Consider the following 23,498-nt stretch of genomic DNA (forward strand, 5'->3'; position numbering starts at 1 on the left):
ACAAAAAAGTTCTTCCTAAAATGCTAACAAGTACACGCTAACCACACTCTACAGTTGGTAGGTACAAAAACGACAATCACAATAAAAGAAAAGATAAAAAGCCAAGCTGACCTTAGTTCCGTTGAGCATTTGTCTTCCGTTGTCAGTCGCCGTTTCTTCTTCTCTTGACCTTCTCATCAATGTGAAGTACTGAAGAGTTCTTTATTATGAATGAGTCGCTTCTCACTTGCCTCACTGTGTGTGTGTGTGTGTTTGTGTGTGTTTGTGTGTGCGAAAGGATGAAAGTGTGAGCTTAGCACCATGGCCAAGCATTCAGTATACATCTTTGGAGTCCACAAGTAGGAATCAGTTGTTTTTATTGCACAACGCACAGAATGATAGGTACTATTAATATTAATGATGCATTTTATTGCACAATGGGGGAAAGGCTCCGTGCTTGCTAAACACGGGTAGTGGCTTCTCAAACGTTTTCACTGTGCCGCCTTTGGCTTTGTGGGAGTGGGCACAAGCAAGCAATGTCTCGTTTGATCATCATGGCACCTTCTCATTTGCTCCTCACGCGCAGCACAAATGGGAGCATCCAGGGCTGCAGATTGCTCAAAAACATTGGAGACAGTGCATATAATTTGTTCACCTACGCCCTAATAGCCAAAATCATTATAGAATCGACGCAAACTGAAATGCATTGGCCAATTTATTCATTTTATTATTCATGTACTATTTTTAAGAGGGTGCCATATAAGGCGGCAGGTCAACTTGTCTGAGAGGCAGGGCTTGTGGGGCCAGTCGCTATCGTGATTGGCTGTAGTGTAAAAAGAAGAGAGGGCCTTGGGCGCAGTTGCGAGTGGACTTAAAAGTCGTTTTGAAGAAGGGCAACTGCTGTTGGTTAAAAAAAAAATGTTGCTGAGGATTAGCTACGCTAACACCACTTTTTTTAACATGGCTTCTAATTGTTTGCTAATGCTAATGACAGCGTGTCAACATGGGGTGTTGGTAACATTTCACTTATGTTTTCAACAGCGCCAGCGCGGGATCTCCGCAGGGATGGGACACGCTGCCCAAAAAGGAAACGAGGAAGGAGGTCATGTGACCTTTGTCAAGATTCCACCCCTGAGTCGCCAGCGCTGGCCGCCAGGATCTCCTGGCGCCTCTTCATGACCTCCTGCAGCTCGGAGCCAGACTGTCGCTGAAGGTTCGCCAGGTGGGAAGGAAGAAGAAGAAGAGGAGCGTTAGGGGCAGTCCAACACAAATGTCGTGGCATGACATCATCAAGGCTGACGTGAGGAAGGAGCCAAGGAACAACGTGAGGAACAGGGTCCATGATGAAACTTCACCCAGCAAACTGTGGGCTGAGCCATTTTGCCATGTTTGCCGAGCAAGTAGGACACGTGTGAGCCAAGCGCTACTGGACAAAACGGGACAGAGCTACTTTAAGGCGCATGAGTGGAAAGCAGAGGAGCAAGATACCTGAATGAAGCCATGAAGAAGATGAAAGGAGGCTCAGAAGAAGACCTGAAGAGACCACACAGCACACGACGACAGACAGATGGGAGGGGTCGTCAAGTCCCGATCTTGGAAGTCTCAAGCAAGTCCCGTCAAGTTAAGTCGTGCCATGCGGGGACTCGGAGTGCGCAACTCACGCAAACCGGCACGCCGACGGTCGCAAAAGTCAAGTGGGGTCTTTGCTACGGCCTGAGTCGGGCGTCGGGCGTCGAGCGGCGCCAAGGACATGCGTACGTACCTCCAGCGCCGCCTTCTGCACGGTGACCTGGCTGAAGACGCGGGCGCCGTCGTCGGGGCAGACGGTCTTCAGCTCGTCCTTGTTGAGCGAGAACAGCTGCGCCCCTGTCAGCACGCCGAGACTCCCGACGGTGCTGCGGTAAAAACAGAAAATGGAGTCAAACTATAGGCTCCTCTTGAATTTTGCGTCCCGTTATGGGATTTGGCGAGCACCCATGCTACTACTCACACAGGACTGAAGCCTTTGGCCTCCAGCCAACTGCGCACGTCCTGAGGTGACGACTCGTAAGTAATGCTAATGCCGGGCAGGTTGGCGGCGCGGCGCAACGGAGCGCCAAGATTCTTGTGGGCGCTGCGACCCAGCGTCAGTCGGTGCAGGAGCTCGTCCTGGACCTCCTCCATGGTGGACTTCCGGCCTACCAACACGTTTTCCAATGAGCGCGGAGGCCGAGGCCAAAAGGCGCCTACGGGCTTTTCGGCGTACTCACGGTCGGCGAGGGTTTTGGCGCCGTCATCCGTGGCGGCCTCAGCGGGTGCCGGACTGTCATGGCGGCTCACAGAGCGCTTGGTAATGCCAGCCGTCTCGGCCGCCTCCATGGCGGGCGGCGGCAGCGGCGGCGCGGGGGGGCCACTGAGCGGCACCGGCGGGGGCACCGGGACAGCTTTGGCGGCAAGGTTTTCCGTCCTGGTACCAGTCTGCTTCTGGGAGTGGAAAGAAGACGATGAGCGACCTGGCTGATGTCAAAGTTGAAGTTTCTGGGGAGAAGAGTTACCTCGTTTAGCTCTCCTAGTAATTGCTGTGGGAAAAAAACAACAACCAAACAAACAACAACAAAAACACAAGAGCACAAGTGAGCTCCTGAGATTTGCATTAGCCTTTAGCTTCAGTACTAGCTAACAAACACGGCAAACCAGGGCTGGGCATCTCATTTCCACAGAAATGAGAGTAGAAAGGTGTCATCACTTGGCAAGTAAAGTGAGCTAAAGTGCTTCCTCTCGCTACAACCAAGATATGAAGCTGGGCCACGCTGTAGAAATAAAGGCAAATAGTCCTCAGCGCCACTTCTGATTTTGACCATATGAGTCTCCATTGGCCTTGGGACTGATTTGCATGCATGCATTTAACAGACAGAAAAAGAAAGTTCACCAAAATGAATGCTAAAACAAAACAAAATTGTGCTGTGTTTATATGTAACATGTTGGTACGGTGGCCAGGAAGTGGAAAACAAAATAAACCGTGAAGCACATTTCATGAAACAAATGTACATTTCAGCAAAAGCAAAAGCAAATTTCCAATTCAGAAAACAAAAAATCAAAGGCAATTTTTGTTTTTGAGTTTTGGTCATTTGTTTTCCAAAAGTACATTTGTTTCTGCTCTAATTAATTTTTAGTTAGTTTGTGTGCTGAAATTCAAATTTGTTTCATGCAAAGAAATTTTCATACTTCCTTGCTACTGTACTGTATATTGGTCTTTGTTTTTACTGTCTTTAATTTAACAGCACAGCACAATAACAGTTTGACAGTATGTGCTACCTTTTGTTTTTTTATCAGGATTTTATTGGACAAACATTATTAACATCGACGAGGCTTTAGAAAAGAAGCACCTCTCGCTTCACAGCTCAGTTGTTTGAGTAAAGTGAGCAAAGAAATATAAAACGCAAAATTTGATGCACTGCCCCCTTCATCTTGTCAAAAAGTCAAGATTTTTCACGTTTAGGACCCCCAAAATTCGATAAACTCCAGACACAATAAATAAATAAAAATCCAACCTAAAAAGACATCAAACGCTACCGCTACCACGCACACGTTCACACAAGGAAGAGTCGGACGGACATGCATGTGAGCATTTCAGGTTGCAAACGTGCGACTGTCCCTTTAAGAAGCAGAGCGAAGCCACTACTAAGCCCCGCCCACCCACACCCACCCTACCTTGAACATCTCAAACTCCTTCCGTGGCATCATCAGCTTCACAGACAAAAAAGTCAAGTGCGTGAGTAAGGGGGTCTTGCGCGGAATCATCTGACACTTGTGATGACCTAATGTCGCGCTCATCGTATAACACGTGTCGTGCGTGTGAGTGGTGATGTCACGTGGCCTTGTGAGGCATACTGTAGCTGTGGCGACGGGCCTGATGGAGAAGTGAGTGAGGGGTGCACCTGTATGGTATGGCTGTAGACGGCGTCCCCGCGGCCGGTCATGTCCACGGCGGGCGCGGCGGCCTCCAGGATATTGTTTGGCACGTAGCCCAGCGAGCCTTCGCCGTTTCGAACCTTCCACCACTGTTTCCTGTCATCCAAGACCTGATGGACAGATAACAAATGGCACAAAGCGCTCGCCGGTGGTGCGGGCATTTTGGAGAAGGGGGTCACCTCGACCAGCTCGTCCTTGATCACCGACAGCTCCGTGTTGTTCCTCGCCACAAAATCGTACTTGGATTTGGCAAAGTGTTTGCTGTATTTTTGGGGGGAAAAAAATATTTAGGTCAAGGCCACGCCTACTTCCACTGGAACCTTCCCGTTACCGGGCAATAGGGGCTACTCACGTTTGGCGTTTGACGGCCTGCTCGGGCGCGGCGTCCTGCTCCAAAATCCCGCTGAAGGCAGCAAGCGACGATGCCTAGAAGACAACAATGTCGGCCGGTATCAGGAGGTGACGTCACGCCGCGGGGTGGCTCGGGCTACCTCACCACTTCAGCGGGTGGCGCGCCGGCTTCCAATCCCGGGTCACGCTCGCTCGGCACACGGTCCGGAGACGGCGATGGCGGCGGCGGCTCCCAGCCGTCGGAGAACACCAGCGGGCACGGTGGAAAGTAATGATCCTTGGGCCACTCCAACCTACGCGCACATAGTCATCAGGTAGCTCGTACGTACGATAGGTCGCCACGCGCTGAGCCTGATGGCGACCTGCATTTGGTCCACCCGTCCCCCAGCGCCACCCACAGACGGCGCTCCTCGGGAGTGCCGGCAGCATGCAGGAGCTCGATGGCGTCACGGGTGAGCAGCGGGACCACCACGGCGCGGGCCACTTCGGCGCCGCCGGATGCCTGGACCACCTGTTGCAGGGAAGGAAAAAGAGGCGGAGTCTTCTGTCAGGCTTGTCGTGCGGCGCGGGGAGTACCATTCTGATGGGCGTGAAAAGGAAGTGGAGAAGCTCCTCTGCGCTGGGGTTGTGGATGTGACCGTTCAGTCGCCCCTGCGGATGGGATGCGAAGGTGTCCGTCAATCATTGGATGACATGCGGATTGGTCGCCACAAGCCCTCACCAGCTGGTTGAAGGCAAATTTGAACTTCTGCAGACAATCAACAAAGTGCGGGTGTTCGGGCGGCCTAGAGCGCAGCGTCAGGACCCCCTCTAGAGGGGAAAGCACATGATTGGTCACCCGGGCCATCCCCCGGAAGCGGGAAGTTGCGCCGGCCAATTGCGGCACCTCCTGGTCCCTTCTTCTTGTTCTTCTTGTTCTTTTTGCGCCGGGCAAGCTGGTTGCACGCCTCGGCCGCTTTCTGCAGCTTTCCCACAAAGGCCTCGATGTCGTCCAAAAGGTGATTGAGTATTTGCTTTGCACGCACACATAAGAAAAAGAAAAAGAAATCGCACAAGCTAGATTGTTGGCCTGCACACGTCGACAACAGACCATTTGCGCATTCCTCTTACCACGTCGCGGTCCACCGAGGCCAACGTTCGGTCCTCCCACGGTGCCGTCTGTCGCTCACCTGCGTTCCGAGGCGTAGTGTTGAGCCCGCATCATGTTTGCTGAGCGCCGGTGACATTACTTACAGTTTCGGGCATCTGGGACACTCTCCAAATCCTGTGGATCAGCCGGCGGTTCTGGGGCTGGAGCAGCGGGGGGAGGCGGGATTTCGCCGTCACTCTTCAGGATCATCCTACACGCACACGCATCAATCATCGCAACTAATTAACGTCGTTTGAAATGCATTGAGAGGAAACAAACGCAGTTTGTAGTTTTTTAAATGAATCACAATTAAGCACCTTTCTGTCTTGATTTACTTTTAACATATGTTTCATCCATAACCTGACTTACTTGAGGACATCCGGGCGTGTCTTGGCTTTGCCGCCTTTGGCGTCTGTCAGGGCGCTCTGGATGTCTGCGTGGATCAGGTGGGCCTATACGTACGTGCGCAGCTTAGATTGCTTGCGGGCTCTCTCGGCCGTTGCCAAACCTCACCTTGATCTCATCGCACTGGAAGAGGTGAAGGTCAGCCTTGTTCTGACCCGAGTCCTTGCACACCAGTGCCAAAATGGAATCAAAGTTGCACGCGTTCATCACCGCCTGGCACTGCTGCACAGAGCTCAGTGGGAACACCTCCAGCTCGCACTGAAACGCACACGAACAAGAACTCTCAGAAAGACATGAAGAAGAAAGAAAAAAAAAACTGACAGCGAAGGCAAAGAGAACTAAGAATGAGAACAGGAAGAGGATCAAAAGGTAAAAGAACAAAAAGAAGAAAAACAAGGACCAGAAAATGACCAGAAAACAACGGAGGAAGCTGAAGATCAGATGTAGAAAAAGAACCAGGCCAAGGAATCAGAAGAAAGAAAAAAACGGGAGAAGAATTAAAACAGACAAAAAGAAGCACCAAAAAGAAGAAGAACCAAGAGAAGAAAAATAAGCGGGAGAAAAAGTGAGCGCACGTGGGACAACATCTGAGGTCGGCCTCCTTCTCTGAGGCGCTGCTACAGACAATTTAGCCTTAAACCTTTTGGAGCATCTATGACTTAATGGAATCTTCAGAAAGGTCTCATCTTTTTTGCCACAGATGGCCTTCCTTGACCTCTTGTGGCTTGGCTCAGATTTTGTGATAAAGACTATAAAAATTCACACACACACAAAATAAGAATCAGCATGAGCACGCAAAGTAGAAGAAAAAGGCAGAGTGACCTTGGTATCGGTGTCAATGAGGCTGACGTTGTCCGGGTGGACCTGCAGCAGCATGTCCTGCGTCCAGATCTTGCCTTTGGCGTCCAGCAGCCGCAGACGGCGCACGCCGTCCTCCACCGTCAGCAAACCGGCTTTGCGCTCCAACACCAAGGTGCTCAGGTGCTGCGGCGCCGACAAAAGTGTGACCGAGACGACGGGCCGGACCCGCGGCGCACACTCACCTCCACCTGGTACTGAGACGTATCCGTGTGGCTGTTGATGCTGCTGGTGCACCACGCTTTCTTTTGCCCTGACGAACACGCAACAAGCGAACACCGGGTGTACTTTTGTGAATCATCCCTGTGCGACTTCACGCCACACGCCACTCACTTTTCTTGTTGTGTCTGGATGATGAGTGCAGGAAATAGATTGGATCGCTTCCTGTCGACAAACATTTGCGACGCCCAATCACTCTTTGCCCGTTCGGGATCGGTTGCCACTCGGCATCTGCGACGAAAACTCACCAACTAGAGCTTTGGCACGGGACTTAGTTTTAGCCTTAGCTGGGGTGACTTCAGGGACGTCATGGCCGCTGTCACACACACACACACACACACGCGCACACAAATGTGCAGATAAATAACAGATAAATACAGGTCCATTTTATTGTCCAGGCCATGATTTAGGTCTAGACCCAGGTCGAGGTCTAAAGTCGGGGACAGGACCCTGATTCAGATCATTGTTTAAGTGTAGTAATCTGTTCAAGTCCAGGCAAAGGTTCATTCAGGTTCATGTTAGGTCACAGTCAGTATCCAAATCCAGATTGTGGTTTGGGTCTAGCTAGATCAGGATCTAGCTTGTTTGGATAAATCTAGATCCAGGTTATTGTCCGTGTCATGATTTGGGTCCAGAAGCAGGTCAATTTCTTGAGTTAGCTCAAGTCTAATGTCTTGGTCTGGGTCATTGTTTCGGTGTAGAATTTGTTGAAGTCCAGGACAAAGTTAGGATCAAGACCAAAGGCATGGCACTGGACTTGGACTGAGTCAAGATCTGATCTGAAGTCGTGACCTGAAATCCTAGTTGTCAAAAAAACAGGTCATGGTCGGGTCTAATTTCTTGTACTGGTCCAGCAAACATTGGTCAAGATGGAATTAGGGTCAGTGGCTTTAGCAAAAGTAGCGGCTCCTGTTAGCATATTAGCACAATAGCAGCCCATAGCATTCTGACATGACGTGCGTAATACAAAGTCAAAGCGTGAATGGGAGCTAACAGGTGCTAATGAGAATCAAATAAGACTGACTTGGAGTAGGAGGAGCCAAAAATGGCGGAAGCGAAGGCTGGCGTTTCGTTGCCGTTCATCTCGCTTGTGATGAATTACTGAAAAACAAACACGGCCACACACAATGAGACATCCGTTCCAAATGTACCACCGTTCAAATTCTGAACTGGCGCAATAGCATCAAAGTGTATTCAGAGGAAAGCAGTTACGTCATCAGATGGAAAAATTAGACTGACGTGTCACAAGAGCGGATTAACACATCAAGCGGTGCCATGACTTTAAACACAGCTGTTTTTGCTTCATCATTTATTCAGCCGGACAGGCATCCATTGTCGCCTGGGTATCCGCGGCAACAGACGCGAGCCGGATGACCCGACGCCTATGCGCCGGCCTGACGATCCTTCAAAAATTCCCTGCATCAATTCAGTCACCAAGAGAGGAAACCCGTACACACATGTGACACACTCAACTGGACTCCCTTCCCTGTGCGTTCCGTTACCATGGAGACGCAGACGCTCAGTTGCCGCGCAAAGACCTACTTGGAAACGTCGTCATAGTAACTGACACCTCAACACAATCAAACGACACGTCATGTACCCGTGTGTGTGTGTGTTTGTCAGTCCGGTGATTGACAGCAGGCCTCTTCCTGCAGCCCCTCCCATTCCTCTTCACACGTGCACACAGGCTTTGTATTTGAGCGGAGACAACACAACAGCTGGGGAACACGCACACACAACAAGCAAGTAAGAAGATAAGAAGATTTGGACACCCACGCATGCACTCAAGACAAACATGTAAATCACTCAGACACACACACACGATAAACGCGACAAGGTCAGTGCATGCGCGTGTTGGATGTGACTGCCAAGCAAGGCGTTAAAGTTCGATTGCTAATGCTAGCAATGCTAACATTCTTGTCACATTACATGTGCGAAAAGTGACTTTTGGACGTCAGCAGGTATGCGAGCTTTTTTGTTTCCGGGGTGTATCATTGCCGTGACGACCATCGAGAAGCGACGAGGTCACTGACCTTCTACAGGAAGTTGGCCTATGGAGGGGGGCGGGGGTTGGGGGGGTGGTCACCCAAAGGTCACATTGGAGCATCGCCGGCCAGCAAAGACATCGGGAAAAAGCGTCGAGAAGCACAAAAGCGCCGAAAGTGACGCTGTCTGCGTCGTCCGGTGAAAGGACGCAAATCCTCCTTTGGGGAGGTCGGCTCGCAGATCGCTTAAGCTCCTCAACGGGCACCTGATGGCGTTGTGGGCGGAGTCTGCAACAGGAAGTCCTCGCAACATTTACTATTGACATTCAGACGGTCTTATGTGTGAAAGGTGTGTTTTTGTGGACAACACACACACACACACATAAATACAAAGCAAGATGACCTTTGCACCTGCAAACGTGGAGAACAAATAAGACCCCTGGCACGAGTTCAAATGTTGTTTCGTAAAACACAACACTCAAGAAAATGAAGCTTCATGAAGCACATTGTTTTTCTCTTTTTTTACTCCTCTAGATGGTGTGCTTGGCTGAAAGATACAGTCAATGCTCATGCTGTGGAAATGTAAAAAATGTCCCCTGCCTCTTTGAACTAAGAACGCTATCTTGAGGAGTTAAAAAATATCACAAGTGATTCAAGAAGCATCATTTGGCCATTCCTAGTCATCGTGTAAATGGACCCATGACAGCATCAAGCTAGTGACTATTTTTGGTTTATAATTTATGTAACTGTCATTTAATGTAAAGGATTCATATATTAATTCATTTCAATATTATTACAAAATAATATATATAAAATTATGGAAACTTCAGAATCTGTCTAGCCCTAATTTCATCAACTACTTTTTTTATTTTGCTTCAAGTAGCCAGTGTGGAATAAAACTACTTAACTTTAGAAGGCCAAATGCAAAAAGCAAGTATTTTAGCAAGTTAATACCACGCAGAATTATGATAGAATTGCTGGTTTTACGCATTCAGCTCACAAGTACGTTCAAACGTATTTGCGAGTCAAGTAGGTTGACTCGGTAGCTTCCAATGTTCTGACGTCTGCCTATTTCGGGTGCTATCGAAAAAGCAGCGTCACATGACAGGCGTTTTCACAAGACAATCCATTCGGACCCAAAAGTTGACATTGTCATTAAAAAAAAAAATCAATCAATCAAGCAATTGAAAGCTTTCCGTGTGTGCGTCACCTGCTGCCTCCGGAGCTCGAGGATCGGTCTCCACGCCACCTGCACTCACGTCCAACGAATGAAACTCCAACACGGTTCTCTCGCGCACGAGCGGAACGGCCGAACGCGCGACGCTAAGTCTGACAGTCGCAAAGTTCTGTCCCGCAGCAGAGACTGCAAGACAACCGGATGCGCGACACGTTGGGGGAAAAAAAAATCTTTCCTGACAATTGACTGACAGGTACGCATCATCGTACCGGCACTCGGTCGGTTAACGAGTTTGCAACAAGCATCTCTTACCTGCGAACGCGATCACCAAATGCGTACGCCCGCATTGAGGTAGCGATTCATTGCGCTACCTTGTAATGACTGCACTGACCGCAAGGGGGCTCTCTCGACGTTTGAGCGATGCCCCGTTACTAAGGGCAACCGCTCAATAGCGTTAAACGAGGACAGCACACCAACATTGGGGGGCATCGGCTGCATGTTTTAATTTTAAGACAAAAGTGACAGCTTTCAAAGAGCTGGTCACCTCACTCAGCCAATCACATCAGACATCATTTAGCACACGGACCATTTGAATGCATGTTCATTTCAATGAAATGGCACAAATCTACACACAAACACGCACACACATGCACGTTTCGGGTCAGGATACTCGAATGAGCTCCAGGCTGGAAGAGAAACTGTCCCGCGCCGCCACCTTGTCCAGCGGGTTTTCGCTCCAGCCGAGACAACTTCGGGTCTTCTCGAAGTTGCTCTCCTCGTGCCAACTCCTGCGGGAGTGTCCCCGGTCGCGCGCTTGCGGCCGTCCTCGCCGACGGACCGCCTCCGGTCCGTGGCTGCGAGCGCACGCCGCCGCCGAGTAGAGACGAGCTGTCTCAGAGGGCGAGAGGCAACGGTGTCCCCCCATTGGAGACGGACCCGGCAGGATGTCAGAATGCCAACCTTTGAGAGCGCCGCTGGGTAAGGGTCCAGGTCTCAATAGGACCTGCATCGGTCCCTGTGGCACCTCCTCCTTATCGGGACTTTGTTCTGAGACTTCCTCCACAGGGGAGAAGTGGCGGGCGGGTTCCGCGCCGCCCGTTGCGCACACCTCACCGTATGTCTTGAAGTCCAGCGAGAAGCGGCGCTCAGACTGAGCAGAGTCCTCCAGACAAAGGCCGCCCATGACCCGCTCCAGTGGACGTCGGTCGGGCGGCGCCGGGCTCTCGGCCCGGCCCGGGATCTGTCGCCGCGCTTGTCGGGAAATCTTCTTCTCAAAATCCAGCAGCTGACCAAGGAAGTTGAAGTTGGGAGAGATGCTGGGCCTTCGGTCCTTCACGAACCTGTGGATGGACCACACGGGCAGTCAGGAGTGCGGCCTGCCACGCACCACCGGCATGACGGCGCCGGCGGCCACCTGTACGCCTCGTCCAGAGACATGTCCATCCGTTTCATGATGTAGGCGATGGCGATGGTGGCCGAACGCGAGATTCCTGCCAGGCAGTGGACCAGCACGCAGGCGTCCAAGGCCTTGGCTTGCTCTGCAAGGCAGGCAGGCGTCACCTGAGTGGCGGTATGTGCCACGCTGACGCCGCCAGTCACATGAACCCCCCAACTGCTCACCGATGAAATCCAGAGAGGCGTCCAACCAGGGCAGGATCTTGTCGCAGAAGCCGTCATTGACGGGAACCCTCAGGAAGTGCGAGTCGGGTATGAAGTCGGGTTTGGGGCAGCTGTTGCTGGCATTCAGCACATAAGCGATGGCGTGCCGTTGCATCACTTCCTGTTGGGGACAGATCAACACACATCAGCACTTGTGTTGGGAAAATGAAGCTTCATGAAGCACTTTGTTTTTTTCAAGTCCTCTTCATCAATGGTTCGCAACCTTTTTTCAGTTAAATATTTTTTCATATATATATATATATCGAACAGGGCATGGCGGGCCCACCTTGTTGAGGACGTCACGCTGGCAGCCCAGGTACAAATGCGGCAGGATGCGGGTGGGACCCGCCGCCGCGGGTGGCGGTTGTGGGTACGGGCGCGGTGCCACTGCTGACGGCTTCCCCTCGCACAGGCACGGAAACCGGTGGGAAAACTCGGAGAAACCGCCTGATAACATGCCACCAAAAAGTCTCGCATTGCGGATACCTCCAAGAAGGACCGCTTGGCGTGCACTCACCGGCCAGCAGGCACACACGCACAAAGTGCGGCTGCAGCTTTAGGAGCAGCATGCTGGCGAAGGCGTCGTGACGCAGAGCCCGCACATCCCAGGAATTCTCATCGTAGACCACCACCTGCAGGCCCGCTTCCAGATCCAACTGAGCAAACAGGAAGTGCAAAGTCAGCGACAGGAAGAGCAGGATTTGAAGTGGGCCTCGCGAGGCACCTGCTTTCCGGCGGTGTGGCGCAACACGTCTTTGACGTGAACTTTGTCTTGTTGCAGTCGCCGCTTAAGCAGTTTGGACGCGTTGACGTTGATGGCGCCGGTTATGTGCCATGTGTTGAAGTCCACGAAAGGACGGCTGTCCACCACCAGCACGCCGCCGCCATCCAGCAGGCCTGCCAGCGCCTCTGCCGCCAGGGGCTGCACCCCGTCGGGCCCCCAAGAAGGTTCCGCCATGTCACGACGGCCAACAAAGTGATGACATCATCACGTCAACGCATGCAGACTGTGACGTCCCACACGGGAAACCTTTAAATAAATGATACCGAAAGACAGTGTTCTCTTTATTAAATATAACAGACTGAAAGCTTTCAAAGCATAACAAACGCCTTGCATGCATTCGTCCTGCAAAAGTTGACTTTGGAAGACCGAAGCGATCTGAAAAGAAAAGGAAAAAAAAAGTGCTTGCATGATGTTAGCTGAGCAGCTCGCGAGGTGTCAAAGTTCAAGAGTGTGCGCGTCCACATCGAACGCGGTGAAATGAAGACATTTGTTGCACGCTGAGTTAGGCCAAACAAACACGAATTGTCGTGACGTCAGCTCACTTCTCCTCTCGTTGCCGTGTTGAGACAATTTGAACGACCGACTCACCGCTTAAACGTTCTACGTCGGAGTCGTTTGAACTCCAACTGTTGCTCAACAAGGACAAAGTTTGACTTGGGTTGTGTGTTCTTCCAAAGTTTGTCTGCGTCCAAAAGGCGATGAGGTCATGGCGGAGAAAAGAAAAGATTACGTCATCTAAACGAGCTGGAGTCTCTTAAAGGCGCAGGCACAACATTGATGTACTAGCGGACATTTTGGAAATATTTCAGCAATTTTGAAAATCACAACGATGCTGTTTCCTGATATACATGCTAATGTATCAACATTTGTCAATTCTGTTGCACATGAATGCGAATTTGATACTCCTGCAAATCTTCCTGCAGCATATTTACACATCTGTGATTCTCGGTTTATCGCAGAAGTACTTAATTGTAATCTCATCATTTTTTACGCATTCCTCTTTGCAAGACTGTCTCTGACGCGCCCCCCTTTTTGAGGTGTGATGGTTTCGAAACGGTTCTTTAGTACATTGAATCATCCCCTGGTTTATCTTGAGAAAAAACTTTCGAAAATATCTGTTTTATAACTGAACGCTAAGGTAATCATGATTGTCAGGAGCAATAACGATTTAACAATAAAAAATGCGCAGTGTCCTCCCTTGTTTCCTCCTGACAAAAATCTTTCGAAATTATCTACGTTTCATAACTCAACGCTAAAATAATCATTTGTTAGGAGCAATAAAGTTTTGAGAAAAAAAAAGGCGCGGCGTGTGACGCAATCGTGGGAGCTGCCATCTTGGAGGCGTTACCTTGTTATTGTTTTTGTTTGCCTCGGTACTCTTTCGCGTCACTTTTGAGGCCATCCGAGGGAAGCTAACATGGATGAAAACACCAAGGTGAGCTTATCCGAGCGGCGGACATGTTATTTCGTGAGCAGACGGAACCTTTCGCGGAAAGAGCTCCGCGAGGTCGCTTGCTAACACTAACAGCGGCTTTCGCGCGCAGATGCTGGCGACGGGCAAAGCCAAGAAGCCCGGCAAGCGCGGCCGCAAGCCGGCCAAGATCGACCTGAAGGCCAAACTGGAGCGGAGCCGCCAGAGCGCCAGGGAGTGCCGCGCCAGGAAGAAGCTGCGGTACCAGTACCTGGAGGAGCTGGTTTCCAGCAAGGAGAGGGCCATTTGCGCTCTAAGGGAGGAGTTGGATATGGTGAGCCGCGAGAACCCAACCGGGCCCACCGCCACATGCACGCCTTGACCTCCTGTGCTGTGCTTGCAGTACAAGCAGTGGTGCTCGGCTATGGACCGGGGCAAGATCCCGTCGGAGATTAAGGCTCTGCTGACGGGCGACGATCAGCACCGGGCCCCCGCCACTGGGGGGAGCGCCACCAAAACGCCCAAGAGCGCCAAGAACGTCTAAGCCTTTTCTTCTCCTTATCTTGGCAAGTTGCACTTGTCGGCGTCCCGTTTCCCAAATCACCGGTCCTGAGCCTGGCTGCCTCAGAGGTGGAAAGTGCTGCAGACATGCCCAGTCCATTTCCAGCAGTGCTTCTGGCGTGGAAGAAATTGCAAGCCCAACAACAATCGACACAAGAGCACGCACGCAAATGGAATCCTGCAGTTATGCTGAATACGCTCCAGTCGTTTACACTTGTTTGCAACGGGTTCCGCTAGGAAAAGCTTATCAGTCACGCACCTGGCAAACACGAAAGCCGCAGCCGGTACAGATTCGGACCTCCAAAAGTGGCAAAATCCTTGCTTGATGGGACACAGAAAGCCTGCTGAGACGCCAACTTGTTTACTAGTTAGCTTGCATCCAGCACAATGTATTTTGCAAATTCCTCGAGTTGGAAGTTTCTGTTTTGTTCCTGATGAAGGAGCGTTGAAAGGAAAACGTTGTCAGCAAATCTTGTTCTTGAAAATAAAGAATGTGACGCGTGTTCATCTTCCAGTGAACATTAATTCACATTTGTCAACATCAGAATTCTATCAAAACTATAATAAAACCAATCACATTCGAGGCGTTTGGTCTTCTGGTGACCATTTGTGTTTGTCGGCATTTTCTTGGAACAGGCTAAGGTAACAAAGACAAGTCATAAATTTACAATGACAATTGATACTTGAGTAGTTCTCATATTAAACAGCAAGTGAAGCTTCCAGAGGCTAAATAATAAAAGGCACACGCCATTATTGAAAGCCGCTTCAACCCTTCGGTGTCAATTTTGACCCTATTTGGGCCATTGAGCAAGCAACATTAAACAAAAAAGCATTGAAAAAAAATCCATCCATTCATAGTTCGAACAGCAGGTGAAATCAACTCTGCTGGGACTTCGGATGGATCCTTGAAACGTTTTATAACGTTAGAGAAGCCTGGATGAAACTAAAACACGATCGTAGAAAACATTGTGTAGGTTCAAGTGCAGATACTACTCTGAAAATATTATTCACACCTGACCATCTATCGTGTGTGGCAAGATGGCTCGGAGGAAGAGTGGTCGTCTCCTAACTGAGAGACTGTAGGTTCGATCCCCCAAAGAACCGAGATCGAAAATTACCATTTTACTCCTTCCCGATAGTTATTTGTCTCCGAACAGCAGGTGGCGGTATGCATCAAGAGCGATGTCTCAAAACCGGAAACGGAAATCAATTCTGCTGTGACTTCGTATGGGTCCTCGAAACATGGCTTTTAAAGTGAGTATGTTTAACATTTTCAACTTTACTTGTTGTTTATACGCGTTATTAGGTGACGCGTGGAGCATTCTAGCCCCGAATGCTAAAATTAAGTCGCTAGTACATAGCGCTCGATCAACTCAGCTGCGCGTAGAGAACACCAACAACACGTTGAACTGGCGCGTATCAAAACAACCGCACAAAATAATATTTTCAATGCGATACAATTATCTAGTCCAGACTTTGACCTACTGGATTACATAGGCTTGCTTTACGGAATTTATCGAATAAATTAAAGGCCATAGAAAATTCAAAACACCATTGAATCGAAAGGAAAAGTCAAATTGATTAAATTAGCCTTCAACACAACGCTCTCAGGGGACCTCGCAAGTGAAACAAGCTCAAATTCACAATGGTCACGTTTTAGTTGAATTCATAAAGTGGAACTAAAAATGCGTTTTATAAAGGCTAATCAGATTACGATAAAGAAATGGTTATTCATTTTACTTTTTTTGATCGCCTTTAAATTGATTTAACGCCACAAACATACTGCAAGTGGAATAATTAAACTTTTTACTTTGCCGTTGCAGGACCAGCCACACATGCAGACTTTTGCACCCTCCAAAGATGACTGACCACGAGCTTTCGGACAAGACTCGAAGGTGAGCACGTTCGCTCGGCAGCATTTTGCAATCCGTTTGCGTTGCTCGTTCAATTTGCAACAGAGGCAGCAGATGGCATCAGGTCAAGTTTGCTTGACGCCACTCAGCTTGTCCCATCGCACGCAGCTTGCCACAAGGCTGCCAAATTGCCATTGCAGCTTTTTTCTTCAATAAATTGTTCAAATTGAGTTTTAGTCACCGTCTCTTAATCCTTTTAATACTAAATGTAAAAGTTCTTTAGCGGTAGTTAAGCTCTGTGTAACTTACCCACCATTTTCAAACAGAAAGTATTGCCCACTTTCAGCTCAGCCAATCACAGCACTGCAGCGTGTGTAGCAACTCCCACTTCCTACTTCCTTTAAATTGTGCCGCCCGCTCCCCCGAACGACCAATCAGGACCGAGCTCATTTGCATATCCACGCCCACATCATTAGACTAGCCAATCAAAATGCCCCGTTACCCGAATGCAAGCTACCTCGGCCAATCAGAACGCTTCTCATTTGCATAGCCGCGCCCACACAATCTCTTCCAATCACAATGGCTCACAAAATCTCAATTCTTGTTGCCCCGCCCACTTCTTAGGGCCAATAGCAGCGCTTTATAAAGCAATGTCCCGCCTACATCCTCCCCAAATCTACCAGTTACAGCGTTGGCTCGACGCATTTTTGTCCAATCGGGAAGCAGGATCCAGCATTGCTGCTGCCGCTTTTTTCTGGGCTAGGGGAAAAAAAAAAAAACCCTAACCCTGCATGGTCAACTGCTCCTGAGGGCTCCACCACGGACACTAAAACGAGACAAAAGCTCGTGAGTAAATTTATTAGCATGTGTTAGCATGCAAGATTGTGGACCTCCCCCCTCACCAACAATTTTGTCAAGCAGGTGGAGGCAATTAGTGGCAGACTTCACAGCGACGCTTCTACTGGAGGCCATCCTGCAGCGAAAGCAAAGAAAACAGCTTAGTGCTCATAGCCATGAACTTTGAGCTTGTTAGTACTTTCAAATCACCCCTTAGCGTATTGCTGAAGAAGCTGGTCCTGACAAAAAGTCCAATCCTGAGACGTGATCAAGACCCTTGCTCCAACTTCTGATTAGTTGTGTCAGCGCCATCTGCTGGGAGAGAGCAGAAAATATGAAGGCGTCACAAAGATGTTTCCCTGCAACACAAGTCAAAAAGTTAGCGCGTGGTCCTACCTGAACCTTGGTTGGCAGCCGAGGCCTTGTTCCCCTTGTTGGAGATCAGCTGCACGCCCCATGGACAACCTGAAAAATAAGTAACATTGAAAGCGGCCATTTTGGCTCAGTTGGGTTAACATTTGCTTTACCGAGACCAGGAAATTCTCACTTTGGCCATTTCGTTGCACCTGTAAGACAGAAATTGGACAATTAACGCGCATTTTTTTGTTAGTTTGATTCAACATGCATGCTGCACTTACCTAAGGCAAAGGGTTAGTTAGCACTTACCTGGCGTTTGCAGGCCAAAATGCTTACCTGTTGAAAAGGCAAAGTTACGAGTCTACTCGAATTGTTTCATTTTAAAGCAGAGCTACGCACCTGCTGCAAATCGGCCGTCGTCCTTTTGCTGGAAACAAATGAAAGAAGATTAGCAAGCGCGGCGGCTAGCACAAATGTTTGTGCTAGCTGGGTGTTAGCACGCCACAATCGACACGTGCTTTTTCCCTAAAAGTTGTCCGAAATTGCAACTTTGACAGGCAAATAAAGCATTTTCACTCCTTTGCGGGTCTTCGTGCTTCTTCCTGCGTCTTCTTGCCATCAAGTGCTGGCTGCTCCTGGGAACCGCGACAGTCAGCCTCCTTCTCGACGTCCTGCAAACAAGAGAGAAAAGGACTTGTGACAATTTGCCTCGCCTTTTATACCGTGCTGGTGTCTACGTCATCATCGAAAAAAAAAATAAAACTAAAAACTTACATCGTCATGGATTTCCCTAAGAGAACAATCAAAATTGGTAACCTCGGACGTTGACTGACTCGAACTCGGAGCCGCGAGGATCCCAAGTGCTTTCCCAAACCGTTAGGCCACGTCTCAACTGGTCGAGTTTGGTTGTCATCACGTATTTGTCAAATATGTGGTCATCGCAAGCTGAAAATTGTAATTTATGTATGTCATCAATGTACAACTGATCGTAAACTCAAGATAGTCTAGTGGTTAACTATCGGGCTTTCCGATGAAAGATTCTGGTTCGAGATTTGTTTTCTGCTGCTTATCTTCACTTCGAATTTATTTAATTGACAGGTAAGGGATTCGAACCGTGTTCTCTCGCAGCGGAGGTATAGTTTTACACCACTCGTCCACCCGTCAGTTTTGACCGCTACATTTTTTTTGCGCATTTAACGCTTGAGTCGCCCATCAGGTGAACGGATGGATAACTGGGACTTCATGAAATGTCATTGTAACTCTATCTTGACCAAGTCGGCTACGACTTAGACTGAAGAATTTATGACTCGGGTTCGAATCCCCTATGGCCACTTCAATTTTTTATACACAATGGCACATGATATGTATTTTTTCAAAGACTGATTTGGTCAAATGGTTAATAAATTTGACCTAGAAGCTGGCGGCGTGAGTTCAAATCCAGAATGCTAATGCTTTTGCAAATATGTTAGTAATTGTTGAAATAGAGGACGGTGCGGCAATCGAACCAGGTCAGCCCGCACCGAAGGTAAAGTTTTATTCCACTCGACCATTTTGGTGGGCCGGCTTCGAATCGCTTAATTTGTCTGGGTGTGGCCGCGATTTTCAAATGACGTGCTGTATTTCAACGCGAGATATTTACACAGACTTAAACGAAAATGGATAAGAGAGCGGGAATCGAACACGAATCGTCTGAATGGAAGCCAAAGAATTCGTCCAATGGACCACGATGCCGGTCATCTCACGGCAAATGTTTTACTACAAATTCCAAAGTCTCTATAGTCTCAGTATGCGCTCTCAATTCCCGCCGTCTGTCCAGAATTTTTCTGTTTATACTTTCTCCCTCAATGTTTATTCCAAATGATTGCGACACGCTCTGCAGAAGATTTCACTTGCAACTGGCCCGTTAAGTCGTTAAGGTGTAGTTTTAATGGATTGGTCTGCCCTCTTGCGGACACAGTGGAGAACTGCAAGCGGACTCCTTTCTAATGTACCGGTATATGAGCATTCGTCTATACTGCCGCGTCCGTCAATGTTGCTTAAAACATGCTTTAATGGCAAATACGTGACTGCGAACTGTTGAATTCAATAAAGTCTTTTTAAATGGAAAAAAAGCACAATACAAGTGTTCGCGTGATGTTTTGAGCACCCAACCGCTCAGCAAATCAACATCCACGCCAACTTCAACAGAATTCAACAAATCTGAACGGAATTTAAACAAGGTTCTTTATTCGAACAGGACAGCGGTTGTGAAGGTCCTTGAAGCACACATTGCCATGCGTTGAGGCTGTTACCAGTATGTTGCTCAGTTTTTAAGTTTTTGGCTGTGTCCCCCTGGCGTTGTTGTTGTTGTTGTTAATTTTTGCATTGTATTGCGTTCTTTTATATTAATAATAATAATTTTAAAAAAAAGGAGTCGCGATGGATGAAAACGAGGAGTCACGATCGATGCAAATGAGAAGCCACGGTCGATGCAAATGAGACGCCACGAGCTATCCAATGAGCTGCAAGCAATGGCCGACATCGCAAAATGTCAAATTGAAACCAAGACGTTTAGCAACACGCATTCACAATTAATTATTATTATTCATATAAAAGAACGCAATACAATGCAAAAATTAACAAAAACAACAACAACGCCAGCCTACTCATTTGCATGCTCAAGACACGTCGGGAGACGCCCCGTCCGCCATTGCTTGCAGCTCACTGGACAGCTGGTCGACGGGGAGTCCCCGTATTACAATATAGCGACGCCCAGTCAGCCATTACCTGCCGCGCATTGGATAGCCGGTGAAATGTCGGCCATTGCTTGCAGCTCATTGGATAGCTCGTGGCGTCTCATTTGCATCGCTCGTGACTACTCGTTTGCATCACTCGTGGTAACTCTGGAGACGCCTTTTCCGGTCATTGCGTGATAGAACAGAATACAAATGTGAATAAATGAAAAGACAGTCCACACTAAATAAGATACAATACCAGTATATCTAACAAACATACATGAAATGAAAATACGAGAAACATATTTATAAAAAAGAACGAGGAAAATGCAACGGCGGCGACGACGAAAGAGGAATCCACACAATAATGGGTGAAATAAAAGCAACTATACAAACCAACAACAATACATTGCAAGTCTAACACGAAAAAGAATAACGTGGAGGTGAAGCCAAGCCACAGAGGGAACAAGGAAATGCCTCAGAAAGAATGGCGACAAGTGTGGCTACCTGCGGCAGCAGCCACAGACGAACACGGAAATGCCTCGGAGGGAGTGGCTACTGGTGGCATCAAGCGTGGCTTCCCGCGGCTCTCGGCGGCAGCTGCCACACAGTCGCCACACTGCATGCCGCTGCCACAAAAGGAGCCTGCTCTTACTGTCCAGGCGAGCCGACGTCGTCCCAACGCTATAAACAAAAGTTAACAGAACGACCCCCGTTCAACGACACTTTCGGAGAAAAGACATGCATATCAAGACAGGTATATCCATTTGTCTCGTAGACATATTTCACGTAATACGCGCGATTGACGCGTTATTTTAGGCGCTCGCCGACATCGCTAGCGCCGCTAACTCAAGGAGCCCGACTGGCTACTCCCCGCTTTGCATTGAATGGGTTACGAAACTTTGACGAGCGCGGCTAGCTTAGCGTAGGCTTTCATTTCTTTGAAAGAAAATTTAGGCCTTTCCAAAATCAGTCTTGACTCGGGGATTCGAACCTCGCGTGTTTCTTCATATCGCGAGCTCTTAATGAAGGTTCGCTACCGGGTCTGTCTTGGAGATTAGCAACCTAGTCGCCGTCTCTGCTTGGTACTTCACGTGTTCTCGAATGTTCGCTTGGAGTGTACGAGAATCTTTCGTTGAGCTTAACGATTTTTTAAAAGTATTGTTAAATATAAATTAGGTTTGGCCATAAAGCGGTAACCGGGACAGGGTTTTACGGGTAAACCTCTTATGACCTCACCGGTTTTCAATTTCCACAGCTCCAGTGGGTGACATCACTCGTTTTACTTCAGCGGGAGGTCACTGGAGAATGTGGCGTATGTTTTCTGAGTAAAGGGAGTGAAAAAGGCGGAGGATTGATTAAAAAGAAGAAGATAAATATCTACAAGTAACAACCGGAGTCTTATTTTGGGGGATCAGCGCAGTTCCAATATTTGTTGTTCTTAAATAAATGTTTTTCCCCAGGTACATGGGAAAGCAGTAACACTGTGTGCGAGTCCGATACCCTGTGCGACCCGACTGTCCTCGTCGCAACCACCAACCCAGAACCACGCATCCGAAACCGCCGCCTGTCACCCGGTTCGGTCAACTGCGGCGGGGGAGGAGGAGGAGGAGGCTGCATCTCCGGAGGGGAGTCCCGCCATCTCTCCCCCGACGCGGAGCTTAACGGAGTGGGCCACGCGCACGCCTGCGGCTTCCGGAAGGAAAAGGAGCGCAAGGGCCTGCAGCACAAAGGCCGCGCCGTGCCCGGTCAGAAGGGGCAAAACCGTTCGCAAAAGGTGAACCAGAAGGACAGGTGGGTGGAGGACAGTCTGTCGCTGCTCAAGCCCCCGCCCGCCTTCCCGGTGCAGGACAGCCCCGCCAAGCTGCAGCCGGCTGTCAGCTACGCCTCCAAGGTGAAGGCCAAAACGGCCGGCGGCATTCTGGAGGACGACCGCCCCGCCATCGGTGTTCTGCTCCAGAACCAATGGGGGCTCAGTTTCATCAGCGAGACCAGGCCCGCCTCTGAGGGCGCCAACCCCCACCTTGCCGCCCCCGCAGATAGACCAGAGCCGGTAGACCCGCCGCTCGCCACCCAGCCCCCTGAAGAAATCCCCAAGCCCTTCACTACCTCCACTGCCCCGGCTACGCACTCCGAGCCGGACCAGCACAATGGAGAGCAGCTACTCAATTGTCGCCACCTTATGGAGGCTCTCAACTTCCACAGCAGAGGTAATGGGCCCCGCGACTTAAAAGTCATCAATAGCTTTAGAATTCCGTTGCTGCTTTTTAACTTTTTGTTTAAAAAAAACAAAACAAACACGCGAGGAAATACTGTTAACTTTTTTGTTGTTGTTTCTCTGCAGAATGGAATGCAATCTGTAGCCGACAGAAAAAAGGTACTACAGTTACCCCAACACCATTAAATTGACTTCATCTTTTTGGGTGTTTATATGACTGCAAGTGTGTTAAAATGGAAATGAGTTAGCTCGATCAACTTTTTCTTTCTTTTCTCAGATCCCAAAAGAGTGGTGCGGTACAAGGACCTCCAGGAGCACCCGGCCTAGCATCACGCGGAACCCCAAAGCTTATTCAAACACACACCACACTCAACATGCACATCAAGACACCTAATGATGGACAATTTTTGGAGTCCCCTCACACGCTGCACTCAGGATGATGTCTTCATGCAAAGCCACACTGAGACACTTTGGACTAACTCCTTTTTGGGATCTTACAGCAATGACCTTTTTTTTTTTTTAATTTTCAATCGCCTTATTAAAAAGTCTGCCTTAAGAAATCAGACAGTTCCCCCTTTTGAGAGTTGCAGTTCGAACAAGCTTCCCCTCGTTTTTATTTTGAACAGACTGTGTCCCGTGTAAAGCGTGTGGTCAATCAAGCACTTTGTTGAAAATGAATCTGTTGTTCGAGATGGCTGTACGAGAAACCTGCGGTGAGATATATACCCCCCCCCCCCCCCACTCCCATTTGAGGTGTCTTATACCTGCTCGAGTTTTAACTGTTAATGTCTCTTCGGTTTACAGACGGGCGTTTTCAAAGGCACAGTAGAAATCCCCCTTTACCCCCGTCAGATCTAAATGCTGTTCCCTCTCTGACCCGTTGGTTTATTTGTTCTTGTTCGCTTTCTAATCAGGTGAATGTTGCTCGTGAATTAATAAGGGAGCTCAAGTGTTCAATATGTTGATTTTTGAAAAAGAATTTGGAAAAATTACACTGGAGGAGGAATGTACATGAACAGTATTGCTTAATAAAAGTGAATAAACTTGACT

The 23,498-nt window shown here is 48.9% G+C and overlaps 5 protein-coding genes and 1 long non-coding RNA gene across 19 annotated transcripts; 3 read left to right on the forward strand and 3 right to left on the reverse strand.

The window, feature by feature from the left end:
• Positions 1–676: 676 nt before the first annotated feature.
• eps8a (EGFR pathway substrate 8a, signaling adaptor) lies at positions 677–10,282 on the reverse strand. The gene is made up of 25 exons (XM_088406025.1): positions 10,088–10,282; positions 8,926–9,165; positions 7,917–7,993; positions 7,141–7,208; positions 7,007–7,057; positions 6,859–6,926; positions 6,638–6,799; positions 5,924–6,073; positions 5,780–5,862; positions 5,515–5,621; positions 5,392–5,450; positions 5,168–5,294; positions 5,003–5,091; positions 4,858–4,932; positions 4,644–4,792; positions 4,427–4,574; positions 4,283–4,356; positions 4,110–4,191; positions 3,897–4,040; positions 3,670–3,705; positions 2,514–2,537; positions 2,229–2,442; positions 1,970–2,156; positions 1,742–1,874; positions 677–1,186 (listed from the first exon to the last, which is right to left on the reverse strand). The coding sequence occupies exons 3-25, from the start codon at positions 7,973–7,975 to the stop codon at positions 1,097–1,099; spliced, it is 2,379 nt and encodes a 792-aa protein (XP_088262151.1). The 5' UTR covers positions 7,976–7,993; positions 8,926–9,165; positions 10,088–10,282; the 3' UTR covers positions 677–1,096.
• Positions 10,283–10,532: 250 nt separating this feature from the next.
• dusp16 (dual specificity phosphatase 16) lies at positions 10,533–13,304 on the reverse strand. 2 transcript variants are annotated; one of them, XM_088406034.1, is made up of 7 exons: positions 13,086–13,304; positions 12,438–12,872; positions 12,231–12,369; positions 12,000–12,160; positions 11,675–11,834; positions 11,469–11,592; positions 10,533–11,394 (listed from the first exon to the last, which is right to left on the reverse strand). In XM_088406034.1, exons 2-7 carry the CDS (start codon positions 12,669–12,671, stop codon positions 10,716–10,718), a joined length of 1,497 nt encoding a protein of 498 aa, XP_088262160.1. In that variant the 5' UTR covers positions 12,672–12,872; positions 13,086–13,304; the 3' UTR covers positions 10,533–10,715. The 2 variants fall into 2 exon arrangements, with proteins under 2 accessions (XP_088262160.1, XP_088262159.1); XM_088406033.1 differs by having other exon boundaries at positions 12,438–12,743; positions 13,086–13,303.
• Positions 13,305–13,787: 483 nt separating this feature from the next.
• Positions 13,788–14,971, forward strand: crebl2 (cAMP responsive element binding protein-like 2). Its single transcript, XM_088406046.1, has 3 exons — positions 13,788–13,932; positions 14,042–14,242; positions 14,312–14,971. The coding sequence occupies exons 1-3, from the start codon at positions 13,915–13,917 to the stop codon at positions 14,450–14,452; spliced, it is 360 nt and encodes a 119-aa protein (XP_088262172.1). The 5' UTR covers positions 13,788–13,914; the 3' UTR covers positions 14,453–14,971.
• A 1-nt stretch (position 14,972) lies between these two features.
• Positions 14,973–20,905, reverse strand: LOC148405554 (uncharacterized). Of its 12 annotated transcripts, none has more exons than XR_015864133.1 (9): positions 18,291–18,509; positions 18,093–18,187; positions 17,916–17,943; positions 17,826–17,852; positions 17,707–17,725; positions 17,556–17,624; positions 17,370–17,471; positions 17,225–17,295; positions 14,973–17,148 (listed from the first exon to the last, which is right to left on the reverse strand). XR_015864133.1 is itself a non-coding variant. In XM_088406043.1 (9 exons), the coding sequence occupies exons 1-7, from the start codon at positions 20,638–20,640 to the stop codon at positions 17,428–17,430; spliced, it is 354 nt and encodes a 117-aa protein (XP_088262169.1). In that variant the 5' UTR covers positions 20,641–20,905; the 3' UTR covers positions 14,973–17,148; positions 17,229–17,295; positions 17,370–17,427. The 12 variants fall into 12 exon arrangements, 6 of the variants coding, with proteins under 6 accessions (XP_088262169.1, XP_088262168.1, XP_088262170.1 ...); XM_088406043.1 differs by lacking the exon at positions 18,291–18,509 and adding an exon at positions 20,627–20,905 and having other exon boundaries at positions 17,229–17,295; positions 18,035–18,187; XM_088406042.1 differs by lacking the exon at positions 18,291–18,509 and adding an exon at positions 20,627–20,905 and having other exon boundaries at positions 18,035–18,187.
• On the forward strand, positions 15,670–18,099 carry LOC148405555 (uncharacterized). Of its 2 annotated transcripts, none has more exons than XR_015864135.1 (4): positions 15,670–15,723; positions 16,293–16,364; positions 16,947–17,168; positions 17,241–18,099. It is a non-coding gene; the product is annotated as an uncharacterized LOC148405555 (long non-coding RNA). The 2 variants fall into 2 exon arrangements; XR_015864134.1 differs by having other exon boundaries at positions 17,244–18,099.
• Positions 20,830–23,496, forward strand: LOC148405556 (uncharacterized). Its single transcript, XM_088406036.1, has 4 exons — positions 20,830–20,987; positions 21,694–22,440; positions 22,575–22,607; positions 22,726–23,496. Exons 1-4 carry the CDS (start codon positions 20,972–20,974, stop codon positions 22,773–22,775), a joined length of 846 nt encoding a protein of 281 aa, XP_088262162.1. The 5' UTR covers positions 20,830–20,971; the 3' UTR covers positions 22,776–23,496.
• The last annotated feature ends 2 nt before the right edge of the window (positions 23,497–23,498 follow it).

This window comes from Hippichthys cyanospilos, chromosome 22, assembly GCF_059441005.1.
Source record: "Hippichthys cyanospilos isolate Australia breed blue-spotted pipefish chromosome 22, RoL_Hcya_1.0, whole genome shotgun sequence".
NCBI classification, from domain to species: domain Eukaryota; kingdom Metazoa; phylum Chordata; class Actinopteri; order Syngnathiformes; family Syngnathidae; genus Hippichthys; species Hippichthys cyanospilos.